This window comes from Mustela lutreola, chromosome 9 (genome assembly GCF_030435805.1).
Source record: "Mustela lutreola isolate mMusLut2 chromosome 9, mMusLut2.pri, whole genome shotgun sequence".
Lineage (NCBI taxonomy): Eukaryota > Metazoa > Chordata > Mammalia > Carnivora > Mustelidae > Mustela > Mustela lutreola.
Window position 1 is genome coordinate 104,734,783 of NC_081298.1, and position 21,265 is coordinate 104,756,047.

General features: G+C 41.1%; 2 protein-coding genes and 1 long non-coding RNA gene across 4 annotated transcripts in view; 2 read left to right on the forward strand and 1 right to left on the reverse strand.

Annotated features, from left to right (window-relative positions):
* SUCLG1 (succinate-CoA ligase GDP/ADP-forming subunit alpha) overlaps positions 1–13,889 on the reverse strand; it is a 32,788-nt gene extending 18,899 nt beyond the window's left edge. Inside the window, exons 1-2 of the mRNA XM_059188228.1 lie at positions 13,732–13,889; positions 4,280–4,383 (exon numbers count right to left, since the gene is read on the reverse strand). Of these exons, the coding sequence (XP_059044211.1) occupies positions 4,280–4,383; positions 13,732–13,828 (201 nt within the window). The 5' untranslated portion in view covers positions 13,829–13,889. The remainder of the gene's footprint in view (positions 1–4,279; positions 4,384–13,731) is intronic.
* On the forward strand, positions 862–1,591 carry LOC131840373 (immediate early response 3-interacting protein 1). The gene has a single exon (XM_059188230.1). It carries the CDS (start codon positions 893–895, stop codon positions 1,139–1,141), a length of 249 nt encoding a protein of 82 aa, XP_059044213.1. The 5' UTR covers positions 862–892; the 3' UTR covers positions 1,142–1,591.
* A 248-nt stretch (positions 13,890–14,137) lies between the features above and the next one.
* Positions 14,138–21,250, forward strand: LOC131840374 (uncharacterized). Of its 2 annotated transcripts, none has more exons than XR_009357333.1 (2): positions 14,138–14,639; positions 20,980–21,250. It is a non-coding gene; the product is annotated as an uncharacterized LOC131840374 (long non-coding RNA). The 2 variants fall into 2 exon arrangements; XR_009357334.1 differs by having other exon boundaries at positions 20,983–21,250.
* Positions 21,251–21,265: the final 15 nt, after the last annotated feature.

Sequence of the window (21,265 nt, forward strand, 5' to 3'; positions counted from 1 at the left end):
GCATTATATTGGAAATTAAAAGCAAACAGACAACTGAACTGGTCTTTCATTCCAGACAGTTTGAGAAGCACTGCCCTAGATCACTACTTTGTTAGATAAATTCAAATGGACCAATTTTTTAGTCCTAATATAACGGTAAACAAGGTAAACAAAGACATTTCCTGTTAGTAAGTTTATTTTCCTTAGTTTTCCTATCATCACCAGTTACGAACACAGATACTTTCAGCAGCTCAAACCATCTTAAAGCCAATACAAGAAATTCCACCCACTGGAGGCCTGCATTATTGAAATCTACTCCAAAATACAAATATTCCTCATTCATATGGGGAACAATGTATACACCAAATAAAAGAACTAACAAAATACAATGTAGATTTCTTGTGAAAATAAACCCTAAATTTCAGACCTTACTGTTATCTCTATACTAATACAATCTTAACTCACAAATCTGAGACAAGTAAAACTCCCAATTAATTAAATTTAAAAACAGTGAATGAGAAACAATGTACTTGCAGGTAACTGAAAGACAATGAAACCAACCTTGGATTTCAGTATTTAGGCAAACCACCACTTAAATCAGGAAGCAGGAACAGTTCCAAATATTGCTTACACCATGGGCAATGGCTCTTTTTTTTTTTTTCAAAGATTTATTTATTTATTTGACGGAGCAAGAGAGATCACAAGTAGGCAGAGAGGCAGGCAGAGAGAGGTGGGGGAAGCAGGCTCCCCACTGAGCAGAGAGCCTGACGCGGGGCTTGATCCCAGACCCTGAGATCATGACCTGAGCTGAAGGCAGAGGTTTAACCCACTGAGCCACCCAGGCGCCTCTGGGCAATGGCTCTTTTAAAAAAAGATCAGAGGGAGTTGGGCCTCGGGGCGGCTCCGGGAGGCCATGGCCTTTACGTTGTATTCGCTACTGCAGGCGGCCCTGCTCTGCGTCAATGCTATCGCGGTGCTGCACGAGGAGCGCTTCCTTAAGAACATTGGCTGGGGAGCAGACCAGGGAATTGGTGGATTCGGAGAAGAGCCAGGAATTAAATCTCAGCTAATGAACCTTATTCGATCTGTAAGAACTGTGATGAGAGTGCCATTGATAATCATAAATTCAGTTGCCATTGTATTACTTTTATTATTTGGGTGAAGAACAGTGGGGGAAATGGAGACTCAGAAGAAGAGATGCCAGCAGAAGTTATTACTTCGGTCATTATGGGATATACATGTTATAGCTGGTCATCCTTGCACGTGACAAAAATGTAAATCTGACAATAAAACCAGAGTCCCTATTTATCCGATTTTTAAAAAAATGTTGCACTTACAGTTTCATTACAAAAAGATTAGGTCATCAGAGGCAGTAACTATCCAGAACTGGAAAACATTTGATTGCTAATTGGTAATAAAAGTTCATCTTATGGTAAAGATTGTTCAGAGGGTACAGGACTGTCACTTGTGTGTTTTTAGAGATTTTTCTCTCTCACTTCTTTCTCAGGGAAAAATTTTTTTTCAAAGTTTTGAAGTTCTTTGTGACTTAGCTATGATGTGAGAGTGATTATCTTCCTAGATAAATTTAAAGGAATTTTTTAAAAGCAATTACTACATATAAAATGATAAGTCAGTAATTTGGATAGTTTTACTTTGAACTCTTTATTTTGTCTGTGTATCATTTCGACTATGACAAGTTCAAATTTATAGCAACTATGAGCAATACTCTCTGACTTCAGGGAGAATTCTGATTTTGTAAGTCAGTCACATAGGTTGTGTTTTTAAGTTCTTTCATGTGTTTGTTATTTTATTAATTGGCCTGAATGATGAGTTCAGATCCCTATCTACATATTTCCATTGGTAGAAAAATCTGTGTAGAAAAGTCTATGCCCTTTTTACAATAATAATTTATTTTTAAAAATCAGCCTAAATATTAGCCTGCAAGAGCTATCCTAAACAGTCACAATTAAACTGTGCTATGTAAGAAGACTATTGTGAAGCATTTACCTCTCCCCAAATTATGACATTTCTGTTCCTTGGAGTAGCACATTAAGGGGTGTAGTTCTTAATTTTTTATTCTGTCTGTCAGAAGAGATTCATGTTAGATAAGTCTTCGTTTTGTTTTTATATTCTTAGACCATTCCATATTTGCTCATCCCATAATACAGTTTATGCAGGAAGATTAAAATTATGTAAATGTTTTTTTCTGAAAACTACCAGTTACAATAGTTTAAAGGAATAGATTGGCATCTTTGTTTATAGGAGAACATTTGTAAATAAAGTTAAATTTCCAAGTCAAAAAAAAAAAAAATAAAATAAAATAAAAATAAAAAAATAAAAAAAGATCAGAGGTTAAGATGTCACAGGATCATATAAAATTTAGCAAACAAACAAAACAACATATATAATAAACTTATGTGAGGAATTTGGATTAATCAAAACACTTGATTATATGCTAACACAATTAATATATAATCAAAAAGGGACTATGATTTTAATTGGCAAAGGATACAATGTACTTCAAATCTTAAATGAGCATCAATTTTCTTTAGAATATACAGATGTGGAAGTGATACTGATAAAATATATGGCTATCAAAATAATGAAACCAATTTTACCTATGAACAAAATTTCAAAGTTTTGGGTGTTCCTTTTTTTTTTTTTTTAAGATAGTAGAGGAACAGAAGAAGATCCAGTTATTTCAGAAAAATAACACAGTATTATGTCCAATTACTTCAGAAAGAAGTAAAAAAGTGAAAGGACATTTTATATGAAACAACCTTCCAACCAAATTCATTTAAAAAAAAAAAAAAACCCTTGTAGAATTTTAAAGCAATTTAAAAACAAAAGTTACAGAAGTTTGGATATTTAGGTATTATCCTATAGATCAAAGTTTGGAAAACTATGGCCTAAAGGTCTAGCCTGCCACTGGTTTTAGAAACCATTTTACTGGTACGCAATCACCATTCACTGACATACTGTCTATGGCTGCTTTTGCTGCTACAGTGCTTTTGGGTTGTTGATACAGCATGGCCTACCAAGCCTAACATTTTCATCTGGTCCTTTTCCAGAATAAACTTGCAGACTCCTGCTCTGCAAGGAGCAGAGAATGGATATACCCAAATACCACAGAATGGACATGAAAATTATTATTATTCTTTTTTAAAGAGTATATTTATTTATTTGACAAAGACCACAAGTAGGCAGAGAGGCAGGCAGAGAGAGAGGGAAGCAGACTCCCTGCTGAGCAGAGAGCCCAATGCGGGGCCGGTCCCAGGACCCTGAGACCATGACCTGAACCGAAGGCAGAGGCTTAACCCACTGAGCCACCCAGATGCCCTGAAAATTCTTTTAATTACAGAAAAATCATTAACTTTTAAATCACACACAAAAAAATCATGAACTGTTTTTATTTTGCCATGGATACTCTGGGTTAAGGCTCATGGCTATCTTCTAATTGATTTGGTGGTAGTCCTTTGTTTTAAAAAAAAAATCCACATCTACTTTGGTGGAACTACAAATCTGTACAAATGTTTTAAAGGGTAACCTAGTTATAGCTATTAAAGTTCTAAATACACAGAACCTTGAGATTCAATTTTTCTTTTATGAATCTATTTTATAGATTATATATAAATGTAGCATATACATTATGGAGTAACATGACAGGAAGGAGGGAAAGGACACTCTTATGTTGCATTTTATTGTGGAATCACATTGCAAATATATTTAGAACTTAGCAAATTCTGTGATGTAAGTAGGGATAGGGAGAGACAATGAATATAAGTGAATGAGAACAAGTTAAAATACTTCAGGCAATTTTGCTTGCTAGTCCCCTCAAAGACCATTTGGCCAGAGAAAGTATAAGATGAGACAAGTCAGCGTGCTGCTTCTTCTGTGTGTCTCGGTTCCCATGCGCCTGACTGGGCTGGAGCATTTCCCCTCATCATCCTGTGTTTAACAGGACACAAGCCATTCATTTTACCTAGTTTTTAATTAAACAAATGGTAATGTACTACAAAGCTGGAGGAAAACCAGTGGTGTGAAACTTGCTGAAAGAGAGTATCTGAGTTTCCAACATAATGTGCTTGTAGGAAGGGATTTTCAAGATAAGTTTAAACACAATTTTCATCTTACAGGCTGACTATCACACCAAACCCCCGCCTAAGATACAACTCCATCGCTGTACTGTATACTCTTCTGCAACAATCATATAACTTTTGTGATTATTAAAAAAAACAGAAAATAGTTTAATGTTTCTGTATCTGTAATATGCATCTTTATAAAACATCTTGACACATACCTGCTTACCAGTGAAACCCTGGCAAATAACTTTCGTATTTTTATCAATATAGAGATGTTTCCGGGAAGCTACATAGGAACAATGCCGAATTCCATTCTGTTGCACTGAAAAGTAAAGAAAATATGACACATTATAATTTTCTTCAAACTTTCGGACCATGAACTCAACTCAGTGACAAAAAAAAAAAATCCTCTCATACAGAGGCTACCTTGTGGTCATGGCAACTTCAGATTAGACACGAAGACTACAGAAAGAGAGAAACAAAAAAAAAACACCTTTCTATTTTCCAGAACACCCTCTTTACCAAGAACTATTATGCAGCTTGTTCTAAATGTATAAAGAAAAGCTTAAGTTTATAACTGTCATTCCTCAGAAGGAAAACTGGGACTCAAAGACTAATGACTCAAATTTAATCCAGGGATGGCAAACTAGGTATCACTTGTACTAACTATGTTTGCTAAACAGCCACACCCTTTGCCCATTTTACGCAATCTTTTTTTTTTTTTTAAGTTTATTTATCTTCTTAGTAATCTCTACACCCAATGTGGGACTCAAACTCGCAACCCCAAGATCAAGAGCTACATGCTCTTCTAAGCCCAGCAGGCACCCTTTACCCAACCTGTTTAAGCTCCGCATATAATACGTAAGCTAAGAGGTACACTTTGTTGGGAGAACTTGTAGGAACTATTCTGCAACTCATTCCCCAAAACTATATTAAACGTTAACATTAAATATTAAGATTAAACCTTAAATCAAAGATAAAGCTTGTCTGATATATAATCCAAAGTTACTTAATTTGATATCTTCTGATGTAAGACACCAGACCTTACATAAAGATGAGATAAGGAAAATAAAATAAATAGATGAAGGGAAAAACATGTAATAAACATCTAACTTATCTTCAGCAACTTACCTCAACAAAAACTGAGAAATCTATGTATTCATAACAGCTCACAGTATTTCAACAGTCAGTTAAAAGTAGGGCATAGATGAATTAAAATTGTGGGCTACTTTCTGACTACTTTTAAACCTTCATTTCAGGTCCAACTTGCTGTCTGTGTGGCCCATCCCTGACCCTTTCAAAGTGTCAGGCCTTCTTCCTACCACTGAGGTAGCCCATAAAAGCTAGCTCCAGATAAGAACGTCTCATCACGTATTTGTCCAGGGTCCATTCGAGCTTTCTATCTTGAATCACTGCTTCATGCCCTCCTCAATCCTCAGAACTTAGGTTCCATAATTGATTGCATCTGGCCCTCCAGGCATCTCTTGAGTTGTCTTCAACTCCCATGTTAATGTCTGCTTCTAACTCTGAATTTTGGAATGTCCTATACCTCTAGGAAAGAGACAGGCCAGGATTTTGCTCTTACCAAGGGGAAAAGGAATTTTCTGTGTGCATACGGATCTGCTGGGTAATAGACAGCTGCCTTCTCAGACTAGATTATGCTGAACAGGGAGCCATGAGAGGGCACTGAGGGTCAAGTCCTGCCACAGTAGACACAGCTAAGCACCTGAACCCTGGCACAGCAGACACTACAAAGGGATTTTACGGTGTCAGGGCCCACCCCAGCCAGTGCTGCTACTTAAGGCTCATTCTTGCCTGTGGCTCCCACTTCTCCCAGCTAGAGATCCACAATCACTATACTTGTGGAAGTATTTCTGCCGCTATTCCTGGCAGAATCTGTTCCACCAGTCCTTCCTATTCCTGGAATCTTCAACACATGGTCCATCTATCAGAAGTTTTCAGACAGGATAGCAGATTTGATTATAAGATCCAATCTTAAGATATCTGGAGCCCACACTTATTAAAAGGAAACCGTTGCTTTTTGAAGGTTGGGCCTCCACAAGTATTCTTATACTCAGTCTTAAGTAAGGATCAATCAGTTCACCTCTCCTTCCACAGAGGCAGGGGTGGCCTGGTCACCCTGAGAAAAAGCAGGTCTGCCTACATCCATAAAGCATGACTCAATAGCAGAACTAAGATCACTCTCTTTTCCTACTCCTACTCCAGACCTACTGGATCAACCCTGTGAAGCTCAGGGCTTCTAAACCCAAGATCTCTAGTGCCCATAAAAACTGCATCAGGAAGTGTGATGACTAGCAATTCACCTTCCAGTTTCCTAGCCCTTTGGTACTGCTCAGACTATGCAGTGACCCTGACAGTCTAAACCTTTGGGAAGCCGACTAGGGAGACTTGCCGTGTGCATGTGTGTGCGCATGTGCATGTGATCTCCTATCTACAGCTGCAGTGAGCTGGAATTAATACTCTCTCATCACTTTGGGCCAAACCCAAAATCTATATTCAAACATAAGAAATTTCTGATCATATTTGGGCCTGACAAGAAATGTATATGCTGCCAGACCAGGTATCACTGGTACTGAAATGAGAGGTTGCTAGAATAGTCAAGCACATATTCCAGTTTCCTGAGTTGTCATCAATTTTTTATTCAATCAGCCATCGGGGAACACCTATGCCAAGCCACAAAGTCAAGTATCAAGGATAAAGTGTTGAATAAGAGAGTCTCAGTCCTCAAGGAATTCACAATCCACCTGAACTGATATAAAACAGGCCATAAGCGCACAGTATGAAAAGTACTGTGGCAGGAATAAGTCTTGGACATTTGGGGCATATACACTCTGGGACACCTGGGTGGCTCAGTCAGTGCAGCATCTGCCTTCAGCTCAGGTCATGATCTCAGGGTCCTGGGATCAAGCCCCTCATAGGGCTCCCTGCCCAGTAGAGTGTTTGCTTCTCCATCCCCCTCTTTCTTTGTCCCTCCCTCACTCCTGTGCATTCTCTCTCTCTCCTAATAAATAAATAAAATCTTTATGAAAAAAATGTCCTCTGAAACCCAAAGGAAAACCTGAGACACCCCCAGCAAGCCATGATGGTACTCTATTATCACCACAAATGGTCTTTTAATCCCAGAAACTCGCCTCACACCCGACGAACGTGTCTTAGCCCTGGATCTTACACCAAGCGCACTCTCCCAGCTACCGCGACTGTGAGGAAGGAAGACCTAACCCACACAGACTGGCTGTAGTACACTATAATTCTCCTCACCTTAATTTCTGCCTCCTCTACAGCTCTGAGATAGAAATAATGCAAAATATGCTTACATTCCAAGTCGAAGCCACCAAATTCTAAGTTACTTGCATCATTCTCCTCATTCTTCCCTACTTTATAATATCCAAAATCCAGAATCACAGATTGCAGGCTCCCCATGAAAGCAACCTGTCCTCAACCCCACCCCTGCACCTCTTCACCTTCCCTCCCACAATCTACCCCCCGCCCATTCTCTTTCTTTCTTTTTAAGATTTTATTTATTTATTTGACAAACAGAGATCACAAGTAGGCAGAGTCAGGCAGAGAGAGGGGTGGGGGAGGGAGGCAGGCTCCCTGCTGGGCAGAAAGCCTGAGGTGGGGCTCGAGCCTAGAACCCTGCTAGAGCCCAGAACCCTGCTAGCGAAGGCAGAGGCTTTAACCCACTGAGCCACCTAGGCGCCCAGCCCAGCTCTCTTTCAAGTGGGCTGGTAGAGCACAAGCCCCTAGCTGCTATAAACATTAAATCTGTCAGACCAGCTCTTTGAATTTTCTTTCCCCACTTGATTTCCTCCCCACCCAAACCAAATGCCCTAAGTAATGAAAAATAGCCTCTTCCACTTCTGCTGAAGAATGCAAACTGATTTACAGTGCAAATCTTCAATCGTCTGTCTACCGCTAAAAGATGCTCAAACTACCAAGTATCTAGAATAAATTATTCCATAAAGTTAAAATCCAGAACATAGGGCATACAATAATGGTCAAACCATTTTGCAAATATCTCTCACATTTCAATGACAGAGTCAATGTACTCAACATCTCCCTGAGAATTTCACTAGCGTTAATTCATATAAGTTCACATTTAAATAAAACACTGCACAGTGAGGAATCTTTAAATCTTCACATGACATTCCTGACTTGTGAATATAATGAGGGGTGTTTAAGGGATCTGAGATTAAGAAGAATGGAACCCTAAAACACTTCCATGTGGTATATAGCACTTATGCCACACGCCGTAAGTGGGGGGATGCACACATTTTGTTACTCCCTTTACTGCATTACTTCTAAGAAAATTATTTAAGGTTAAATTTAGTTCATGATTATTTCAAGTATCATCTATATACTCTAGAATTTCTAACTGTAAATGGAATGACTATAAGGCCCATGTCTTGTATACCATGGTGTCTCCCATATGGTACAGTAACTTACAGAGTTGGAGTACAAAAAATGATTCACTGAATCTCAGGACAGTCTATAAAAAGCACACTTATAAAAAGCAGAATGTCCTAAGTTCCATCTCTTGTTTTCCCACTTAGGAGAAAAACCTACATCCATTTTTGGATCATAGGCTTCCCTGAAATTATTATGAAGATTGTACAGAAGTCTAGCCCTAAATGCTATTAGCAGTCCTCAAAGCTCTTACCTTAATCCATTACAAACTCCATACTAACATTTAAAAAAAAAAAAACAAATAAAATCCAGAAGTACTAATGTAACACAACTGGACTATTTCACAATAGGAGAGTTAAGGCAGTAACAGACCACGAAGAGTCTTCTCATAATATTTAACAGACAAGGAAATAACTTGGGCAACAGGAAGCACCACCAAGGTAGAGCCCAAAGCCTTACAGAAAAACAGAATAAAGGTCATGAACAAGAAACAAAACTAAAGACAGACAAATGATAAATCAACAGACGATGAGATCTCTAACTTAACTAAGAAAATGAGCATTTATTAGGGCAGCGGGAAGGCCTGAGGCTGGACACCAGGAAGAATTTCCCAATGAAGGCCATAGCTGTCACATCTTGGGTCACCTCCAGGGAAGGTGGTGGTGTCACCTTCTCTTCAAATTCTTAGAAACGAAGGCCTAACCCTGGGACTGTATCCCGGGAGCATCTGAGAACTGCTCTGAAGAATCAGACAGGCCTGGGCCTGAGTTTTTACTCTGCTGCTCACCAACCATTGACCTGAAACAAATCTTTTGATCTCCCTTAACCTCAGTTTTCCCTTCTATAAATGGAGTAACTGCCCATAACAGCACCACTATTCTGTGATTGATATGAGATTATGATTGGGTAAACTGGGTAGCAAAGTAGCTGGTATGCTCCCAATATCGGATGCACATCCTACATGAACACAAAGGTAAAACTATTTCCTAAAAAGAAAGAACATATGATTCATATTTTAAAATAAGTCCAACGTTGGGGCACCTGGGTGATTCAATCAGTTAAGCATCCGACTCTTGATTTTCGTTCAATCAAATCTCAGGGTTGTGAGATGGAGTCCCATGTCCGGCTCTGCGCTGAGTATGGAGCCTGCTTAAAATTCCTTCCCTTTTCCCTTTGCTCCTCCCCTCCTTCTCTCTCTCACCCTCTCCCTCTAAAAAAAAAAAAAAAAAAAATCCAATGATGTATTTTATATATCTCCTCATGCATATCCTGTTTATCAATAAATATATTAATCCATGTCTACATGTAGTGTGTACAGACATACTTGTAAATTTTAACCATAACATTTTTAAAGGAGCAGCCTCCCTGTAAAAAAAAAAAATGGGGATAGTAATACTATGTACCTCATTGGCAATATGAGAATTAAATGAGTTTATAATATAAAAAGCACATAGAACAATGCCTAGGGTAAGGCGAGTGCTATTTCATTATTAGCTCTCTATTATCATTATGATTACCAATGCAGAATGAAAAGACCATACTGCTTCGAGGTGTTCTTTGTGCCAAGCTATCTGCCCAGTACTAGGAATTCAGGAGCAAACAAGATGGACTCAGGTCCTACCCACATGAAGCATCCTACCCTCTAAGACAGCTAAACAGTAAACAAAGAAACACAAAACTACAGAAGTTGCAAACTGTAACAAAGGCTATGAGAGAAACAGGCTGAGTAATGTGAGAGACATGTGCCTTCAAGAAGTGTGATAAATTTGTATCCGTTAGCCACATGCTGAGTCCTCCTCCCCAAAGAGAGCAACCACAGCATTTAGAAGATGGCTGTGGGATGCATGACCGGAGGTCGGGCCAGAGAGCACAGGCGCAGATGTGACTCAAACCATAGCCTTGTATGATCAGGACCATGCTCCCAATCAGTAATCTGAATCTCTGTTCATGAAAATACTCCTCTTCCAAAGTCACCTCGCAAACTGTGTCCTTGTGTCCATGCATGCACTCATCAATAAATGGTTATTCATTAATTACATATATTATATATACATAATATATATTAAGGACATCACGGTTCCTACCTATAGAACCTTATAGCAGAGTAACTCAGCAGCCACTTACTCCCAAACCCCAAAGAATCCACTGTTCAAATGCAAAATTATATATTCATTTAATATATACTTACAAATTAAGCTAAGCTGGCCCAAAGTGCCATATTTCATCAAATCTAAAATACCACTTAAGTACTAATAAATACTAGCAAGAAAGAAAAAATGCTGCCAATTTACTGTAGATACCATCAATTATAAGAAATATCCAATTTTAGAAATGTTAGAAAGAAAAAAAAAATGGGTCAATAGCAACATTCCTGTCCTCTGGTAAAATGAAATTGTTCTTCTATGCTTACAAACATTATTTTGAACACCCCCAATTATGTTCCTACGGAAGAATGAGTTTGAGGTGAGAAAGTCGAATTGCTTTCTCATGGTTGCACTGGTACATTCAGATCAAGACTATTTTGTATTTCTGAAACAGAGATTTGGTCCTTAGATGTAACAGCAACAGACAGTAGTATCAGAAACATCATCGTTGAGGGTCCCTTTTGCCCAACTACACTTCTAAATGCCTGATTTCAAAAGTGGCTTACACAACTTGGCAAACACATGGAAAAGGCAGGTGGTAACTTTGAGCAGGGTAGTCACCTGAACAAAACAAGGTGGCCAAAAAGGAAAAAAAGAACTAAAAAGAAAAAGAAAGACTAGAACTTCAGAAAAGGAGACTCACAGTATCACACAGCACATACTAGTAGAAAGAATACTGCAGAGTTAGAAGACCAGAGCTCTAATACCCATTCTGACATTGGCCAGGAAACGTTCTGGGTTTATTTCTCGTTTGCCAAACAGATATGGGACCAGCTGGATTAGAAGGTTCACTTTCTGACATTAAAACACCATAACTTGGAGACTCAAAAATACTGGCTCTTATTCCCCACTTATAAGATCTAATTTATAGGAATTCCTGGCTTATGTTTATTATTATTAATTTTTTTAATCCCCTGCCCCCAGCTTATGTTTGAAATGAGCTTGCCTAGCTTTATATTTCTTGAAAAGCTTTACTATCTCAACTTCAAGCGTGCTTATAAAATCCTTAAACTTTCTCATGGAAGAAATCTTCCTTATTTTTCATTTTATTTTCTCTCCCTACTTCAACTGGACTCTCCCTTTTTTCATAAACTATAAAACTAGTTTGGTTTGGTTTTCAGAAACTATGTAACAGGTTTCGTAAAGTATAAAACCAAGCCAAATTTTTGGCTCCAAAATTTCTAAACATTCCAACAGGGCTCTGTAAGACATCTACAAATGTTTGAGTTTTGTTCTTGTTTTTTCGTTTTTCCTAACTCAAATCAATATTGCAACACTTGTGACCTTTAGCACAAATGTACCATCAACTGAAACTTAAGATAACAGAGGAAACAAAATTTGCTAGCCATCTGCAGGTCTATTACTAATCTTAGAGCCTAAATAATTTGTGACCACCTTTTAAAAAAGTTTATAAGGTGATATTGTTGTGGCTGTTTTTCTAGTGGGAGTGGAAATGGGCTTAAACATGTGGCATGAGAAACAGAAGATTTCGAGGATTTAGAGGTTTTTCTGCATTAAACACTATAGTCTTGCATAAATACAGGAGATAACTTTGTTCAGATCTCAGACCTCTCCAACCCTTAATAACAGATTAATCACATGACTAGGATACACTCCAGCAACAGAAAGCTAAACTAGATGATCCTTTAAGGTCTTGTGGTCCTGACAGTCTAAGAAAAAAGAACTTCCAGCTCTGAGAAAAGGACCGCTAAGGGCAGATTAAAGATCCTGATTCTTTAGACACTTTGCTAGATTCTCCTCCTAAGACAGCAGACCTATCTGAGGCTAGGATTCTTCAGAAAATCTGATAAGCAGGACCCCAGGCGAGAATGACCTGGCTGTAACTAATCCCTTTTCAACCTTCCGCCTAGGACACCTTCAAGAGTCCTTTAATTATACAGTAAGAATCTTGAGAAAACTTTCCTAAATAAACCCAATTTTTTCCTACTTGCCAAAGTTATCTAGCCAGAGGTCTGTCCTCATATTGTCGAGTTAAGTAAGTGCAACTACTGAGTGCATACTTATTCTGGCACACTTTTGGAATGTGATCTTCTCAAGAAATGAATGAAATCTGTCCAATATTCAGTACAAACAGAATCAGGAGTAAAGTGTAAGAAAGGAAGAAAGAAAACTAACTTTAGTTGAGTGTGTATTACATCCCATGTGCCTTATGTAAATTGTTTCAACTATTCTGTACAGTGAACCCGGATTATCCTGTACTGCACCCTTTCTAAGATGTGCATTTTTTCACTTTTTAACATCTCATGTCTGGAAGCATCTGACAACTAATGGCTGGTCACCATTAAGAAAAGTCCCAGGTTTATTACACAGACTGTAAGGGGTTAGCCAGACTTCAAGTATGATTTGGTTTGATTCCAAAGTCTCTTTCTATACAGCTTACCTAACAAAGAAGACTTTGAACATAGCAAGAATTTTTAACAGCGTTATTCAAAAACTAGCAACCTTGGGTATTAAGTTTTCAGGGAGTGAGGGGTTCACACCCCTGGTGGAGACACTGCAAACAGTTGGTTAAAGTCCCAGCCAACCCTAAACTTGTAGGAGTATTCTGGGCTATGCTCACTCTGGGGTGCAGAACCCACCTTTCTGCTTAGTCTACAATTTGCAGGGAAAAACAAAAACAAAAACTAAGGGACAGCCTTACCCTCTTCTCCCAATGTGCTACTAAGACATTCCTCCTCCTACCCCTCAATCCAGACACTCACTCTCCCAGCTGAGTTAATCCTGGACCACCTCACCTCTCACTCCCAAACAGGGACAGTCTAGACGCCGCCCCCATCCGGCCATTCATCATCGCGGGGGGGCAGAGCATGCCCCCAAGTCTACAGGGCTCCCACACCCGAATCTTGGCTCGGCCACGCCACTTAACCCAGCTGCCCAGGTCATGTCCCACCCTACAAATCCAGCAAAGCCACTTCCACCCCAGGTGGTCCCCGACTTGGGGCCGCACTCTCGCGCCTCCCAGGCCCCCACCGAGGTCCGGCCCCAGAGGGCCCAGCCGCGGCCTGGACCAGGATGTTGGGCCCGGCGAGGCCAGGAACTCGCAGAGGCCTGGAAAAGAGAGTCTCGGCTGGACTCACGGAGGAAGGAGCGCGATAGAAGGCGGGCGACAGCCATGCCGCTGCTACCAGAGGCCATGGTCGCGGTGACAGCGACAGCAGCAGGAGCTGCGGTCATCCACCAATGACACTCCCAAGCCCCCGAGGACCTGGCAGGGGCCGAGGTTCCAAGAGGAAATGGGTGGCCATTGCAGTCGCCTGAATGAATTTCCCGCCACAGAGACCTCTTCGCCGAACATTAGAGATCGCACGTGGAGGGGGAAAAAGATATCTAAAGGAAGAAGTAGACGATAACACGGCCGTTCCGCGGAAATGTGGCTATGATCTAACATTAATTACAACGGCAGCTTAGGGAAAACCCCATGCGAGGCCCGTCAGCGCTTAAGCATTATGGGAAATGTAGTTTGATGGCTTCGACCTGGTTGTAGTTTAAGTGGAGGCTTGCGGGAGGAGGAGCGAGCTGCAAAGCGGGTACTCGAGCCGCGGGGATGGGGTGGCAAGAGGAATGAGGAAGTCGTGGCGAGATGGGAAGAGCAGCGCAGAACCCTGCGTGTTTCTAAACCAATCTGCTCTTCCATTTAGCTCGGTTGGCATGTGGAGAGGCTAATACTGCTTACCGGCCCCCGCTGTGAGGACCTGGAAGAATTACCTACGGTAACAGCGCTATTATCCGGTGAAGATAAGAAGTGATGAGAAAGACCAAAAGCTACCTTACTGTCACTTAATTTCTTGGAATACGGATCTTTTGGTTAAACAAGCTATGATACAGCTTTTAAGTAGCACTAAATGAATGAGTCACTTTTTTCCTGGGATCTTGGATGACTGAAGTTACAGATCAAATATGACTGCTCCCTGTTTAAACCAAAGGTCACTGCTGTAAGAGCTTTAGAAGGAACCTCAGAGTCCCAGAGTCAAAGGGTAAACACGAGGTAAAGTAATCCATCTCCCTGCCTCCAACCATGTTCCTGAGATTCCTCATCATTTTCATCAGTGGAATTATTACTCTAATTGACTGAAGTAGTAATTATAATTTACACTGAGCTGTTTGATGTATAAAAGGGATTACCCAGTGGAGATTGCCTAATATTTCTTCTATGACCCAGATATTGTCAGTGCCGGCTTGGACTTGACTAATCACAAATCCCTCCTTCATCTAATGTATCGTGTCCTTGCAATCATTTATTTAAATACTATCAGTGGCTTCCACATGGGCCCAGTATGAAGACTCATTTTCAGTGGCAAAGTTCTTTCTGAGCCTTCACATGATAAGTAATATTTTCAGTTTTAGTTAATTAGTAAAATGTGTGATGACAAAAAAAAATGTAATTTCTGCTATGATTTTAACATTTTTATTTCCACAAGAACAGGGATTTTAGCTTGTTTGGTACACTGATGTATCCCCACCTGGCACAAAAAGAGAACTCCTTTGCTGAGAATTATTTGTTGAAGTGATAGATAAGAAATAGCATATACATCTATTTATTGAATCCACACACGATGTTTGATGGGCCTATTGTGATCAATTACTCACAATAACTATACTTCCACTGTAATTCTGTAGCTCGCTGGTGGGAGACAATAGCAGTAGACGCTAATTGTACTACTCATTTTTATATGCAGGTTGATTTTGAAGTCAAACAGATCTGGATTCATATTCCAATTTTGATGTTGGCCTATGGGACCTATGGATCTCAGGTTTTCTCACTGAGATGGGCATGAAAATCCCTATATCATAATAGTGTTGTGAGTAGTTAATGCATTAATATGTAAAATTCTTTGTACCTTATAAACGTTCAGTGAAATGGTAGTTATTAAAGATAAGAACTTTCTTTACGTGGCAGAATGTTATTTTGAAGTTTTTAGCAATATGAGTAACCAGATGTGAACTAGGACATTTCCATTTATAACAAAACTTTGGCTAAAGCCCCAAAGCTGAGGGCAACAGGCCATTAGAACTCTGCATTCTAAGGTGGGCAGCCTAAGAGCTAGCCCCCTCCGGATTTTAATAAGAGCAGGTCAGACTTGTCTTTGAATTCTTATACTCATACTCTAACAACTCAAATAAGCAAAAGACTGAATTCATTGAACGAGGGAATGCAGAGTCATGAGTGGTCCCCGAATGTTCCCCTCTCCTCTCACTCCCAGAAAAGTTGGTGGCAGAGGCTCCTTACAAAAAGGACTGGCATGAAATCTGAGATAAATCCCCACAGAACCCCAGAAATCCATGAGCCTACCTCAGTGCCCCAGAGCAGATATAGTCAGAGTACTCAGGAAATCTTGAGTTTGATTTCACGTAAAGACTAATGCCTGTTTACTGCCTGGAGAACTCAAGGCAGGAGGCTGGCTGAAGCAGCCCTTGTTTGTAGGAAGGGCATTGTTTGGTATGGCAAGATGTGTAATATTCCCATGGGTAAAATTGATTCCAGGAAAGAAATCTGAGCTTCCCTCTAAGAACCCTCTGCTGCCACAAGGGACCATAGCATAAAAGACCATGAAAGATCCCCCAGGGACAGGAGGGAGACAATAGTGGGGGAGGGTTTACAAGAGATCAGCCAAAGAGCACAGAACTCATCAGGATACTATGCAGATGGAATTTCCTACACAGGGTGGGGAGGCGAGGAGCCACTGAAAAACCCACAAAGAGCCAGCATATCAGAGTGTAAGGACCAGCGGGAACCTCCAATTGCACCATTTAAGAGATTTTATCCAAAGCTTACTCGTCCACTGCTGGAGCCAAGAGCGAGGGAAGTGAAGATGAGGAGGAGTAAAAGGAGGAGAAAACAGACTTTGACTCCTTCCCAGCTGCAGGTTGTGGAGCCACAGATCCTGCCAGTCTTCAGAACGTGTAAGGAGCTTTGAATTAGGTATAAGATTTATGTTTTGTTTTGTTGTTGGTTTTTTTTTATATTTTTTTCTTTAAGATTTTATTTATTTGTCAGAGAGAGCGAGAGTGAGCACAAGCAGACAGAGTGGAAGGCAGAGTCAGAGGGAGAAGCAGGCTCCCTGCGGAGCAAGGAGCCCGATGTGGGACTCGATCCCAGGACGCTGGGATCACGACCTGAGCCGAAGGCAGCTGCTTAACCAACTGAGCCACGCAGGCGTCCCAAGATTTATGTTTTGAATTGGACTGAACAAGGACTTAGAATTATTCATTTTTAAAGTGGGCTATCTTTCCAATGAATAAAAAAATCAAAAGTTACAAAAATTTATATAATAAAAAGTCTTCCTTCTACCTGTTTCCCCACCATCCAGTTCACCCTGGGTGAAATCCATATTACCCAATTTCTTGCATATACTTCCAGATCCATTTTGCACATATGCACGCATACATCCATCCTCTCACTCCCCCACTTCACCCTTCTATGTGGCTGCTAATGTGGGAGGAAAAGGGGACAATTGGGACTCAAGAACAAGGCTGGTGGGGGAGTCAGGAGACCAGCAGTCAAGACAGTTAGTGTCTATGCTTACTACCCCAGGGCAGTGTCTTTTTCTGCTTAACTTAACCTGAAGTGATCTCCGCTCTTTGCAACCAAGAATCTTGAGAGATCTGAGCTAAGGAAAGAGGTTCTATCTACTGGAACAAAGTCTCTCATTTGCCTTGTTTTTAAGGAAATAAATCAGCTGTAGTCACTGGTATTTATAATCCAAGCAGAAAGAGAATCTGACCAAGACTCTGGTAGATTCTCTACCTGATAAACAAAATATGTTTGGGTTTTTTTTTTTTTTTTTAATATATATGTACAAGAGGAGTTATAGTTCTGTATTTTACTTTCATTTTATTCTGAGCCCCCATTCTGCCAGGATTTCAAATCCATCTCCTTTCACCAGAGTTTTACCTAAATTTGGATTTCTGCTGGGGTAAGGTGAATGAAGTAGAAGAAGCATTTGATCCTCCATCTACACAGGTAGCCCCTAATACATGCATCCTTCTATCTTTGTTCTCTGCTACTGCTATATCGTGCCTTCCCCCTACTTGCAGCATTCCTTTTGGTCTGGCTCTATCAGCCGTCTATGGGCTCTTGAAAGACCAAAAGAACCCCCCTGTCTAGAAGTGCATTTTTATCCTGTTAACCAGCTAGTTTGGCTTCTGTATGAACGCTTGCTTTTTCGCGCGCGGGGGCTAACCGGCCAGTTCTGCTTCCGTAAGATTGCTTTGTCTGCTTTCACGCGGACCCTTTGTCTGCTTTTCTCGCGGACCCCTGCTTTCGTGCGTGGGTCCCCTGACCCAATCCACTGACGCCAAGTATACCTATTCAAACTGTCAACCAATCAGCTCAGCCCTACCCGAAACTTGTTTGTATCTGTCTATAAAAACCCTGCACCAACCCAGCTCTGGACCTCTCGGCATTACCAGCAACGAGCGGCGCAGAGGTCCAGGTTCGAACCTGCAATAAAGGACCCTTGCTGCTTGGCTTTGACTCATGTCTCTGGTGGTCTTTTAAGGTGGGAGTAATACTCAGTTGGTATTTCACTCTTCTCAGATACATGAGAAGCACTCAGCCCCTCTTGTTCCATGTGGAACCACAGCAAATATCCGTGCTTGCCTGGACACACTGTTTAGCAGAATTTTATAACCAGTTAGCTTGCTTTCTCTCTCTGCCTCTCCATCTATCTCTTTCTCTCTTTGTTGGGGGCAACAAGTTCCTGAGTTATGGACCAAGTTATCTCCCCACCCCCCAAATTCATATTTTGAAGTCCTAACCCCCAGTTTGACTATATTTAGAGTAAGGAAGTAATTAGGATTAAATTAAGTAAGTTAGGATTAAACACCAATATTATTAGTGTTCTTCTAAAAAGAAATACCAAAGAGTTCTTTCTTTCCACCATGTGAGGACATAGTGAGAAAGCAGCCATCTGCAAGCCAGCAGAACTCTTACCAGGAAACAAATTAGCCAGCACCTTGATCTTAGACTTTCAGAACTCAGAACCATGAGAAAGAAATTTCTGTTGTTTAAACCACCCAGTCTGTAATATTTCTTTATAGCAACCTGGACACACTAATACATCTTGCTTCCCATAATCATTTTGGGATTCTCTCTCCACCTTCAAGCAGGGAGGCAAGGGGGAATCAACACCTCAGCTCTCCTGCTCCCTGCCTCTTTCCTAGCCTGGGATCCTTTTCTGGTCTTGGAAATATTAATTCACACTTTTTGGCCTTAATCTAAGTTGTTTCTGTCATTCTCGGGGAGTTTTAGGTACACAATGGACTGAGAAGGCCAAAAAGAAATTGGTGAGGGGAAGGATTAGAAATACCAGGGACAAAAGGGTCAAAGAATAGAAGGAGATACTGGAAGGAAAAGTATTAATATCACACATTACCTTCCTGCTACAAGGTGGATATGCCAAAGCTTTGTGTGTATTCACCTAGGCATTCTGACTCTGCCTTGTGGGAATGAATAAAAGGAACCTTCTCTAGGGCCTTAGTTCAGGGTGCTGTGACAAAGTACCACAGACCGAGTAGTTTATAAACAACAGAAATTTATTTCTCACGGTTCTGAAGGCTGGACGTCCAAGATCAATCAAGGTGCCTGCATGGTCAGGGACTGGTGAGGACCCTCTTCTGGGCTGTCCTCTTCAGAGCAAGAAGCGGGGCAAGACAGTGCTCTGAGGCCCCTTTTATAAGGACCCTGATCCCAGTCATGGGGTTCCACCCTCATGACCTAATTATCTCCCAAAAGCCCCACCTCCTCATACCTTCACATTGGGGAGCAGGTCTCAACATAGGAATGGAGGTCTTGGCCTAGTTCTGCCAACATCTTTCTGGGGAAAAACAAAACTTCCAGCCACCTTCCAAAAGGAGAAAAGCTGCTTCATCCTCGGTGATACAGGCACACTTCCAGAGAAACGTACTGTCGCCAAGAGACGCTGAAGAGCCAGGCTGAGCTCTCAGGCACCACTGTAGGTATGACTAATCCCTTCATAAAACAAATGCAGTGAATAGGAGCTTGTATCCTTGGCCTTACTTATGGAAGATGGTACAACACAAATCGGAAACACTTGACCCCAGACAGAGCCTCAGCTCTTGGAGGACTACAAAAGATCAGTGAGAAAGATGGGATTATTTTCATCTCAAGTGCAACTTCAAAGAGAGGCAGAATCACACAGCGCAGTTCTAAGAACGAACCAGCTAACTAGCACCACCAGCTGATTTGAGCAAAGGTTCTTTCCCTTTTACAGGGTGGGCACTGCCACCTTGGCTGTCTTGGGGACAAAGAACTTTCTGAATTGCACTTGCAGGGCCCTCCTGAAAGCTTCTTACACTTCTTTGAATGACTGTTCCTTTCAGCACCTGCAAAGGGGAGGTTTCATCTGCACTGGGTCCTTTCAGGAGTGTCAAGAGCTTTGACCTCCCCTTTAGAGGAAATGGTTTCCAAATATAATTTCTTTTCCCCAGACTTGTTACAGAGCCTGAACACCCTGTGCAAGAGTATCCTGGGGTCCAACTCCTGCAGAAGGGAAGAGAGCAAGGTTGGCAAGATTGGTCGAGCTTTGTGCAGGTTCAATGACATCTTAGCCAGTGCCCTTCAAAATTGCCCTGAATTAGACAAGATGGTCGGGGTTCACCAAGGTGTGAACAGCCCTGGGAAGGGTATGATCATAGGGTAGGTGGAGACACCAACCTGTGTTCAGGAAATTCCTGAAAAGGTTGTGGGGAGCTGGAGGCAGCTGAAGACTACCAACAGCACTCCTTGTTGGGAGGGCAGCGTGTCTTTCACTAAAGGGGCATCTGGATGGTGCATCACAGTGTCTACCAGATGTCCCTTCCAGGAGAAAGTCTGATAAGCAAGCAAGGGTCAGTCCTCAGCAAAACCATGAAGAAAACAGCTTGGTTTGAGTGTCGCTCTTTCCCCCTTCTTTCCAAGGCTGACCCCTCTCCTTTTCCCTAGAGAGCCAGTGCTCTCCCAATGCCCAGTGCTGGATCCAGCCATTCTCTCACCAGCTCTAAGAACTTGCGCAAACAGTGCCCTGTTTCTCAGGGTCATGCTGTCTCCTAGGGATGAAATACCCTAGGACTTTGGCCTAGTTTGATAGTCCCTCCCAAAATTACATGTTTGTTGTACATTTTAACAGAGACTGCCAGTGTCTTCACATGAATGAGTGATTCGCATTGAGAATTTCTGGAATCATAGCCAGGAAATCTCTTTTTCCACCAGCTTCTGATCCTTCTAGAATAACTTTTTTTCTTCAAGTACATCTTCTGGAAGTTCTTTGTGTGTGTATTGTTTAATTTTTTTTTTATTTTTTATTTATTTATTTTTTTTTTGGTAGCAGATGAAAACCCAAGATACTAGGAGAGAACAAGATTCCCTGAGACTCTGGTGTGTAGCTGAAGATGTTGTGACGTGTGTCCCACTCTGCAGCCTGGTAAAGGGGCGAGGAATCCCAGGAATTGGTACTAAAAAGAAAGAAGACTGAGGCCTATGGAAAGGATTCTTGGGAAGCTGTTTGTTGCCTGAGAAAGGACTCTAAGGTGGGAGAGAGTGACCCATGTTCCTAGAAGACAAAGCACTCCATTAAAAAAAAAAAAAAAAAAAAAAAACAGCTACCAAGTTAG